Source organism: Netta rufina, assembly GCF_964035555.1.
Source record: "Netta rufina genome assembly, chromosome: 26".
Taxonomy (NCBI): domain Eukaryota; kingdom Metazoa; phylum Chordata; class Aves; order Anseriformes; family Anatidae; genus Netta; species Netta rufina.
The window spans coordinates 2,055,288-2,066,218 of record NC_140150.1 but is presented as its reverse complement, the minus strand read 5'-3'; the positions used below and the strand labels follow the sequence as shown (position 1 = coordinate 2,066,218).

The 10,931-nt window shown below is 55.9% G+C and overlaps 1 protein-coding gene across 1 annotated transcript; it reads right to left on the bottom strand.

Annotated features, from left to right (window-relative positions):
- Nucleotides 1-2,779: 2,779 nt before the first annotated feature.
- TAFA3 (TAFA chemokine like family member 3) lies at nt 2,780-10,679 on the bottom strand (the record flags this gene model as incomplete). The annotated part of the gene is made up of 4 exons (XM_084302114.1): nt 2,780-2,911; nt 4,083-4,207; nt 4,701-4,850; nt 10,565-10,679. 4 exons carry the CDS (start codon nt 10,677-10,679, stop codon nt 2,900-2,902), a joined length of 402 nt encoding a protein of 133 aa, XP_084158240.1. The 3' UTR covers nt 2,780-2,899.
- Between the last annotated feature and the right edge of the window lie 252 nt (nt 10,680-10,931).

The window sequence follows — 10,931 nt, the reverse complement described above, 5'->3', positions numbered from 1 at the left end:
TAACAGCCTCCCACCGAGCATTTGGCAGGTGGGGCTTTGGGCAGGGGGCGGCCTCCAGGTGGGGGCTGTACAAATCCAGCCTGATCTGGGGAGGGGGGATAGGGACACCACCCCAGGGCAGCGGGGATGGGGTGCGGGATGTGCTCAACAAAGCCAGTCCTGGAGACCTTAATGCTCAATCGTTTTAGGATTGCTATGAGCTCATTAGCCTCTGCTGGCCAGAACAGACATTTTTCTTTCCCTCACGTGGGCTGCTTTCAATATTGGAGTGAGGCAGGCATTAAACCAGCGCTCACCAGCCCTAGAGCCCAGAGATCGTTTGAACTAATAGGGAGCAGCTGAAGGTCTGGCTGGAGACGGGCATGTGGGCATTTCCAGGTGCAGCTCATTTGTGGCCGAAGAGCTGCCTTCAAAATGGAGCCAATGCACTGGAGATCTGCTTGGAGGGCAGCGTGGTTTGCACACCCTTTGCAGCTCATGCATGCTGCAGCCGTAATGCCAGCACCCGCAGGGCTGCAGGACCTGCACTCAATGGGGCTTTTTACGGGGTCTAACGAGCTCCACGGCCTCAGCGAGCCTCCGCCTGCTGCTGCCTTCCAGGCCTGCTTTGTGTTCATGCACTTCTGGCATCTCTCTGCTTAAATGTCCCTGACCAGAATTCACTCGCACACAGACTAGTCCTAAAAGCCTTGGCAGCAGTAACTGCAGCAAGGAATAATAATGCCAGGGAAACATCGGAGGCAGACCCGAGGGCATGCTCCATGCTTGTGCAGACAGTGAAGTCAGTGCCTGACCGGAGGAGGAGAATCAATTAAAACTTCCAGCTCCATTAGCAGCTGCAAAGGGCAGAGAGAAGAAGCCCCTCCGCACCCACAGAAGCTGAGGACAGCGATTAAATGCCATTTTCTAGCCAGCTGGATCGAGCCTGAAAGCACAGAGGGACACAAACCAGCTGCTCCCCATCCCCCAATGGTGTCGGCTGCCCAGGACACCGGGAACCTCTTGCTGGTTATTCTGAATTTGCTTTTTTTTTTTTTTTTTCCCACCCTCCCTTTGCTGTTTTTAGCAGATGAGATGTCCCAGGTGTGGCTCTGCGGCTGGGGGCACACAAAGCTGCTGGCGTTGTTCCTGTGTCCTCTCAGCTCCGTTTCTGCAGGGATGGAGGCTCCGCTGTGCGTCCCTCCACCAGGAGCTGCCATGTCCTGCTCCTGCAGTGCTCGCCCATGCACCAGCATCGCCCTGCTGCCCCTCAGCCCAGAAGCTGCTGACAAAACATGAGAGCCCTTTGCTGGTAACAGAGGAATCGCGCGGGGCTTGAAGCAGAATAAGGGTTCTCATGGTGCAGGCAGCACGTCCTGGCTGTGACACCGGAGCGGGAGCAGAGGGGTCGGCTCTGGTCAGATCCTGGTGTGCTGAAACGGGGAGGCACAGGAGAACTCATCCCAACACCAGCGCGGTCGGGACGAGAAGCAGCCCGCTGTGCACAGCCCAAACTGTTCCGCTGTGGGTCGGCTACGTGGAAGACTAAGCCTCCTTAATGCAACGTGCAATTAGAGAGCGTAAGTCGCAGCCCAAAGATTTTATTGAGCCGGAGGATTAGGCAGTTGCATGAGTAATGAGGCTGGCCAGGGCTGCGGCAGCCAGGTGGCTCCGCATGGACGCCACTGTGGGATGGGTATGGGGCAGCCAGGGGACAAGAACAGGGCTCCACGTCCCCACAAGGATCAGGCTGCCCCTCGCAATGCCACCCATGCTCAGCAGAAGGACCCACAGCTCGAAGCGGTGCCGTGCAGACCCCAGGCAGCACCAGGCTCGGAGCTGGCACCAGGGAGAACGGCGAGGTGAGGCCAGAGCCCCCTGACCTCCCCCCCACCCCGCCTTTCCTGTGGGTGGTGAGAAAAGTGCTCCTGCAGCCCCCTCTGCCTTGGAATGAAAAGCTCTTTTGCGGAGATTAAAATGAATTTAATTATTTCCACAGTCTGGTATTTACATCGCGTCTGCAGCAGGTACGGCGTGCCCCGTCACCGAAACGCCCCCGTGGCCAGCCCGGCAGTGGCACCACGGGGCCCCCGGTGCCCCCCAGCTGCAGGGCCGGGGACACGGCATGTCCTGGAGGCCGAGCAGGGTGCACGTGTCGTTGGGTTGGATCAATACAACGACGCCTGGCTCGGGCTGGGCTCTGGACAGCTCTGCACCACGGCCGGCGTGACTGGCCCCGCAGACAGGAGGGGATCCCCCTCCCTTCCTTCTGGGACTGATTGAGGACATGAGCAGTAATTTGGTGCCTGGGACGTGCACTGGGGGAACTGATATTAAACTGGCAGCCTGATTAATGCAATTACAGAGGAAGGAAAAACCAGCAGCATGCTCCACGGAAACACTTTTACCATCTCCGGTGCCGGAGGTGTCGGACGGCGCCAGCCACACTGGGGCTGCAGCCGCTGCAGGGCCAGCACCGCACCACAACCAGCCTCTGAGCTCCTGGTGGTGACCCTGATTTGGGATCCTGGAGATGGGGTAACTCCTGTGACTCCTGCAGCAATGATTTTCGCTATTTTAGCTGAGATTAAAGCCTGGTTTGGGGGACCGTTGTTTGTCTTTGTAACCATCAACAGCTCTTACGTGATCGGAGCATTTTATTTAAGAGGATGGGAGAATGAGCCCATTCCTTGGTCGGTGAGCACGTCCATGGGGGAGAAGGGGGCCGTGGAGCAGCAGGAGTCTTGCAGCTGCCTTCGGGCCCCATTCTTGCAGCCGGACGGGAAGCTGGGTGGCAGCAGTTGCTCCAAACCCGTACCTGGCATGGTCCGACGGCGGCGCGGGACACAGGACGGGAGCACCACAGCACGCCGCCCCTGGGCACGGCACGGGCGATGCAGCAGGGACCCCCGCCGGGGTGCTATCGGGTGACCTGTGGGCAGAGGGGACGTGTTGGGCTGGTGCCAGCCCCCGGCTGCTTCGTGGCACCTTGGTGACACCAAGAGCAAGGTCTGTGATGGGGTCTCCAGAGGCCACATCCCACCTCCCCCAGCAGCAGATTACCCACGGGGGACATGTGCCCCTCTCTTTTCGTGTTTGAAACACTTTTCTTGAAGAACTGGTTTTTTTGGTGTTGTCTTTGCTAATGGGAATGGTCAATTTGTTGGCGGTGGGCAGTTGACCTAACGCACCGGCTGATGCTGGATGCAGGAATTACGTGAGCAGCCTCAGCGGGTGCAAATGCGAATTGCTCTTTGCGTTTGACAGGGTGCTTGTTCCAAAGTTCAGCTCATGAATTATTTGCGAGCCCCTTGCTCTGGTGACAGCTCCCACTTTGGGGTCTGTCTGCACAGGCAGGCTTCGGGCTCAGTTAGCAGCTGAGAAAAACAAATAAATAGTACAAAGAAGGGGAAAAGACAAAGAGCTAAAAGTCATGCTGCAATTACTGGTCAGTCAAAGTTGCCCAGGCCAGAGCAACCTTCTCAGACATCCACAAAAACACTTGAGCAGGAAAGTGCTTTTTGTGCTCCAAAATAATAGCAATAATGAAAAAAAACTCCCACATCACTTTTTTAATACAATAATTTTACGGCAGGGGATGTGGGGTGAGAAAAGCTAAAGCATAAGGAATAATTACACTCGACTATACGAACAATGATTACAAAATTATGCAACTGATTAACCATGACATGTGTGTAATTACTAATGAGTTTGATAAAATTTTAATTATACCTTGTTCTTTGGGGCATTCAGCAAGCCATGAAAATAATAATCATGTAGCTCTCTGTCACAGCTGACTGCCGCAGACGGGGTGTGCAGGCGGACGGGGGGCCACGTGGAGCAGCCCCAGCCCCAGGGGCTCGGGGCCAAGAGCCCCCACACGGCCTCTGGGGCTGAGCCACGCACCCGAGGGGTTTTGGATGGGCAAAGCGACAGGACCGACACGGGGTTACCGCTGTGGGTGAGCTCGCCCTGTCCCTCTGAGGGCCTTGGTGTGCCCGCACCCAGGAGAAGTGCGGCCCCATCCTCCTGCCAGCTCCAGGGACGCTTCCTGAGGTGTTTTGGGAGATGGCCACGGGGCTGCCCCTGCAACACGGACATACCTTGGTCGTCTTCACTTTGTTGCCGCTGCTGCAGCTCCAGCCTGAGAGGTCGGGCAGGACCTTGCACTCCTCCCCGTCGAGGCAGGGCTCCATCTGGCACCACCACTTCTGCAGCACGATGGAGGCTGGCACGAGAGGGGCCGTCAGCGCTGCCTGGTTTGGGCTCACCACGCGAGGGGATGGTTTGGGGGTGCCATGGGACACACGTCCCCACACAGCACAGCCGGCAGGTCCAGGCCCCGTGTGGGTCAGGCCATGCAGGAGCCGCATCCTTTGGGGATGGACAGTTTGGGGTCTGTGCCACTGGGCTGGCTCTGCACGGCTCTGCCCCTCCTAACGGGGGCTGCTTTTGATCCAGCTGCCTTCAAAGCATCGCACTGGCTATCACCGTCCCCAGTAAGAGACAAAACATCAGCCCTGTCCTCATTCCCAAATGAGCAGGGGAAGCAGCCCCATTCCCTACAACCGCAGCTGGGCCAGGGGAATGTCCCCCCAAAACACCTCCCTGTGCCCTCTGCTTCACTGCAGCAGGCGGTGGGACCGAGTTGGTCCCGGGACAGGTTGAAGCAGGCAGAAACCCCCCGCTACCAGGAAGGCGCTGCCGGCCGCGGTACTCACCGTCCACGCAGGATGGGGCCGCCCTCGTCGTCCCCGCCACCTGCCCCGGGAAGCAGGAGCACTTCACTGTCTGGGAGCGCTCCTCGATCTTGTTCTTATTGCAGCACCTGTGAGCCGCGATGACCTCGCAGGTGCCGGGCTCGATGTGCACTGCAGGAGGGGAAACAGCCACATCACCACGTCACAGGGGGATACGGCCACGGCCCCCCTACACGTGCTATGACTGAGGGATGGGCAGGGCTGCCCTGACCCCAGGGGGGGCTCCCCAGGGCTGCCGCAGGTGCAGGTTTTGGTGCCACAGCTCCCCAGCCCACCTGTAAGGGGAAGCGCTGGTCCTGCTCCAGACCCCTGTGTATGAGCTCCCAGTCCTACAGCTCCCACTCCCATCCCACCAAGCAAAATGAGTAGCTGTTTTGCATGGCCCAGCCAAAAGCCTTATTGAAACAAACGAGCACATTAATTAACTGGGGCCGATAACGAGCTGCAGGCTTTGCTACAAGGGGGGATGGCGCGTTGTGTCGCCTTGGGTTCCAGCAGAGGAACACCACCCCCAGCCCCGCAGCTGAACACAACGCTGTCATGCACCACCCTTGGGATGGAGGAGGGAGAGCCAGGTCTGTGCTTGCAGCCTGCAGCGACACAGAAATGTCACGCTGTTCATCAGAAACCCGGGCTGTTCTGCTGCTCCCCCCTTCCCCGTGCCATTAAAATATTAAGGAAGAAAGAAAACTAATGTGCTGGCTTATCACCTCTGGGATCTGGGTTTAGAAGCTAGTTAGCATCGCAAATCAATGAAGTTCGCCGGGTAATGGCCCACACAAGCACAATACAAATTAGCCAAACGGGGCTGGATAGGCTTTATTCCCATGACCTGAGCGCGAGTGATCCCGGCAGGCCCCGGTTAATGAGCACCGGAGGAGCGGGCTCAGAGCTGCGTGCCCAGACACCCCCGTGCTACAAGCAGCGAGGGGGGGAAGGAGGCCACGTCCCTGCAGCGTGCTGTCCCCTGCAAGCACGGGTCACATCGCCCTCCTGGCTGCCTGCCCTCAGCTTGGGGACAGGAGCTCGTCCCCTGCTGCCTCCCAGGGCATGGGGAGCCCCAGGGAGCCCCCAGCAGGGTGGGGGGCTTGGGGAAGCCCCTCTGCTCACAGATCTCGCCTCCTGCTGTGAACACGACCCGAGTGCAGCCCCCGTGGGTGCTGGCTGGGCCTGGCTGTGCCACAGAGCCCCCGGCTGGGACCTGCACACCCACACCCCCTGTGCCCACCGGCACGCGGGCAAGGCAGACTGTGCAATTATTTGCCTTTATTTATTGTTATTTCATGGTCATTTTCTTTTAATGAACCATCACTTTCATTTCTGCCCATAATAATTACACAATTACCTATCCTGGAAGTATTCTGTAATAGCATCTCTGGCCATACATTTTATCCTCCCTTTTAAATGCCATCATAATTCAGTTTTAATGACGATTTCCACTCTCTGTATGCAGAAATGATAGACTTTGCTGAAAGTGAAAAGGAAAGCAACCCATTACAGAATAAACGTGACCACGCTTTGCTTTGTGTTTATAGTGAATGGGATTTTCGAGGCGCTGAGGAATGAGCAGAGGTGCCTGGGTTTGGCTGCCTGACCCCTCCATGCCCTGGGCAGCCCCACGCAATCACTCACTGCCCCGCACACCACAACCCACATCCCCCGGCCCAAACCCAGCATTTCTTACCCAATCCAACTTGGGTTCTCGCACGTGTTTGGAGGCTTGACTTTTTTTGCAGCCTCCCTCCCTGCAGAGCTTCGTTACCACAGCTTGTCCCCGACCCCGCTGCCCCTCCTGCACAGCTCCCAGCCTCTTGTTTTCAGCTAATTTGAAAAGGCTCCGCAGAGGGAGAGCTGGGCAGAACTGAGAAATCGCTCATTACAGCCATTCAATAGGAGTTCACTAACAAGCCAAAACCCTTTTAATTTCCTCAAAAAGGTGCAGCGGGGAGATAAAGGGAAGCCAGCCTCTCCAGCAGCACCGCGGCTGCCTGGCTGCAGCACGGCACCCGCAGCCCACCCCGCACACCAGGGGCTGTCCAGGAGCCCACGGACACTGAGCTCCCCCTGGACAGACGGCCACGGCCACCTCCATCACCCTCCTTGCTGTAACACCCCGTAACACCCCTGCCTCCCCCCCTGGCACACGGGCTGGGGAAGGCAAGGCCCCAGGCAGACAGGGGATGCTCTCAGGGCAGCTGGGGGATGCCCCAGGGGAGCCGGGCAGAGCTCCCAGCACCGTGACATGTCTCAGCTCCCTGAGCTCTACACGGGCCACAAGGGGCTCACTGTTCTCCCGTGGACCCCTCACTGAGCAGGCCGAGGTTTGTGAGGGCTGCAAGGTGTGCGAAGGAATCACTGAGAGTTTGAGCACAGGCACAGGAGAGCGACCGCTGCTCCCGGACTCCCTGCAGGGCTTCTCTTGCCAAGCAGCAGGGAACTTTGGAGCAGATAGGGCTGAAAAATGCAGGCCCGGTGGTGTGTTTAACACCAAGTGCAGGAAACCCCAGAGAGCCTGGGACAAGCTCCAGAGCTGCTGGCACGCTTCTCCCTCCCATTTAACTGCTGCTCCCCCCCTGGAGCCCTTTAAGAACCTCTTATCTCACAGAACCATAAAGGCATTGTAAAAGCACAAGGCTTTTGAATCCAGCATGTAAAAATAAAATAAAAATGCTGTCCTACTCTGGCTGACCTTTAAGTGAGCAGCAGAACATGTTTTTTATGGCACAACCTGGAATGACACACTTTGTCTCAGCGAGCTGTGGGCACCGCTCCACATGTTCGGTGTAAAATATCTGCTCGCTGGTGGGAAGTTGCAAAATGAAGTCAAGTGCAGTGTAAGCTCTGGGCAGAGCCCAAACCCACAGTGTCCAGAAGGGCAGAGCAATGCCCTTAAACCCTCGGGAGGGCTGCGAGGCACGGGGGCACCGGGCAGGGGCCGGGAGGGCAGCGGGGTCCTGGTGTCCTCGGTACACGGATGGCACAGCCTGGGGCCGAGTGCCCACAGACGGCCCTGCGTGGCGACAACCCCACTGCTAATATTCCCTAAATAATTAAAGGCTTAAAAATCACTCCTGCCTTAGATGCATGCATTATTTAAAAAGCTTTTGGAGAGAAGCGGGCCTGTTTTTATTGCTCATTATCACTGCACGTCAGCTGAGATTTTTTTTTTTACTACCTCGTCATATCAAAACTTCAGATCATACTCCCCTCCCCTCTGTGGCACGTGCAAGTGCACACACACCCAGGAACTGCTTATCCAGATCTGCAAACAGGAAAACAGATGCACGGGGTGCATGGAGAGCAGCTGGGATTGTGCTTACACACGAGAAATCAACTTGGGCACGCTGCAGCCGGGGGACACGGCCACCACCGCGCAGCATCTCCCTCCACAGCAGGGGCACCAGCTGCAGCTTCTAGAGAAGATGGCTCAGGAAAACATCCCAGCTCGATTTAAAGGCTGTGCACGAGGGGGAAAACAACATCTCCCCACACAAGAGGGAAGTTCGCAGAAGCACCTCACAAATAAAAGCCACTTAGCTGCTGTCCTCGCTCGAAGCAGCAATATGCTGGCCAGTAAATCTCTGAAGATATCAGAAATCGGAGCTCTCCTTTCACTCAGAGAACCTCATCTCCTGAAAGCCAGTCCCAGCTGACCGGGTCCTTACTTCTGCCCTGCGTCGAGTGATGAATGTGAAGGAAGGCAAAACGGCACTGTGCTTATCAGCATGAAGGGGCTTATCTGAAGGTGCTGGGGCCACCTCTGGGAGCTGTATGTAGACCAGCGAGGCTTGCTTGTCACATAAAGCTCACCAAATTTTATGTGGGATTAAATTGCTGGTGAATCATTCTTCACCGAGGAGTCTCCTTTTCCATTTCCAAACGACTTAGTCTCTGCGCATGGTTCACGTGGCTATTTAAATGCAACCACATACACCGGGACACTGCTCTGCTCTGACACATTAGCACACATTAGCATTCTCCACATGTGAGGTGAACATAAGTGATCAGACCTTATTTCCAAAGCCAGATGCTTAAAATGCATTGTTTTCCTGAAAGGCTAACAAAGAAGCTCTGCACACATTCTTTCCTTTCGAGAAATTCATGAGCTCGAAGGCTCTGAGCTGTGGCTATATTTTCACGATTGCGTATTTCCTTCTGCAATTTTTCTTTTTCAGGTGCCACACCTGTGACTAAACACAACACTATACGTGGCCAAAAGCACTGGATGTGTCCATCCCTCTGTCCATCCATCAGCACCTCTGACCCTGGGGTTTGCTGGGTGCAGGGGAGCAGCCTCATCTCACCTCGCCACTCCAACTCCAGGTGCAGAAACGCAACGGGGGCTTCCCAGGAGAAAAATGTCATTGCAACTAAGAATGCAACCTCATAAATGTGCATTCCCAACATAACCTTTACCAAAAAAATGACCTAAATGAAGAAAAAAACACAGGACAGGTAAGAGGGAAATGAATCCCACGAACCACAAGAAGCAGACTAACAATTCCTGCTTCAAACAGACAGAAACTCAGCCCAGGAAAGCAAGAAGCAGTCAGAGCAAGCACGCAAGTAGCCAGAAATGCAGGATGTACAGGCAGAAACCTTGCTAATACATAGACACAGAGCGAGGTCAAACTTTTAAGTATTTGCTCCTATTATGCCCTCTTTGCTGTGGGTTAGAATTTGCTTGAATAAGAAGAACAAGATTTGGTCCGCTGTGGATAAGTCTTTGCGAGTGAAAAATCCCCAGCCCTCTGCCTGCGAACACATGAATACATAAGCGGCGTCTCCTCACATACGGAGAGAGATTTATACATAATTCACACCCCACAAATACACTGGGGCATTTGCACTTTTAAACCTCGGTGAGTCGCGGCTTTATTAATTCCAGGCCTGCCTCTTCCCCCAGGAAGCACCCGTCCCTGCACACCGCTCCTGGCTGCGGGGAAACGGGGCTGGGCATTGGGGTTGAGTGCTCGTGCCCAGGTTCTCGCTCTGCTGGAAGGGAGCACAGCACCTGAGTCGCTCCGGAGTCGCTTCGATGCAAACACCCCACGGGGGCGATGCCCCAGGGCAGTGTTTTTGGTAACGGGGTCAGTGTTTTTGGTAACGGCTCCACTTTGGGGCAGGCAGGATCCCACCCGGGTCCTGCAGGTCACCTGCCAGCACCTGGGGAGTCCTGAGCTGGGGCCAAGGAGTGATCCCAGAGGTGACTGAGGAATTTTATCTTTTCATGCACCTGCGGTTAGGACGAGGGCAAAGCAGGTAACTGCTGACTAGCTGGTTGATGGAGTCACTCTGGAAGATATGTTTTGGTTTTAAGCAATGAGGATGGGGATTATAGGATTAGAAGTGCTTTAACTGTCAGGGAAAAATGACAGAAATAGGACAGGGTTAGGTGTGGGGTCAGGCAGCAGCACAACTGTTTTCAAATTAACCCTTGAATGCCGTCTAATAAGGTAATAACCTGGAAATACGGACACGAAGAGCTTTGCTTCCCAGCTCCACAGAGCAGCCGGGCTCACCAAACAGCAGCTTTTAAATAACCCACGCTGGACGCTTACAGGGCACGGGTTTATGGACACTTACAGCTCACAGGTTTATGGCCCCGGGAGCAGGGCTGGGAGCTCCCCACATGCACAGACCCCAGGATCCTGGTGTGCAGCGGCTCGGCCACGCGGGATGTGCCGTGACCGGGGACCTCATCCTCCCACCCCAGTATGGGCTGCATGGGGCCACATCACCCCACGGACCCCACGTGGCACCCACCAGGCACCAGACAGCATCGCAGGAGCGCGTTGTGTGTGGACGGACGTCGCTTCCCCTACCTGAATGGCTTCTGTGGTGCGTGGAGGCCAGTGTCAGTCTTCCCCATAGCGTGGTAAGGCAGAGAGTGAGCACTAAAACCCATTTGCTCAAGCTTTGGATGTCTCTTTCACTCATTCTACCAAAAAAAAAAAAAACAAGAAGAGAGAGAGGCGTACAGAGGACGGGGGGCTGCGGAGGGGCCGGGCAGCGGGGGCATGGCCATGGGACAGCAAGAGCCACGTCAGCAGCAGCGAAGACGAGTGATATTTACCTCTTACTGGGGCTTCACGCTAACACCCGTGCATCTGCCAGCCGCAGGTAGAAGGGGTCTTTGCAGGGGGCAGACATCAGCGCATCTGGAAAGGGAGAGAGAAGCATCGTGTGGGT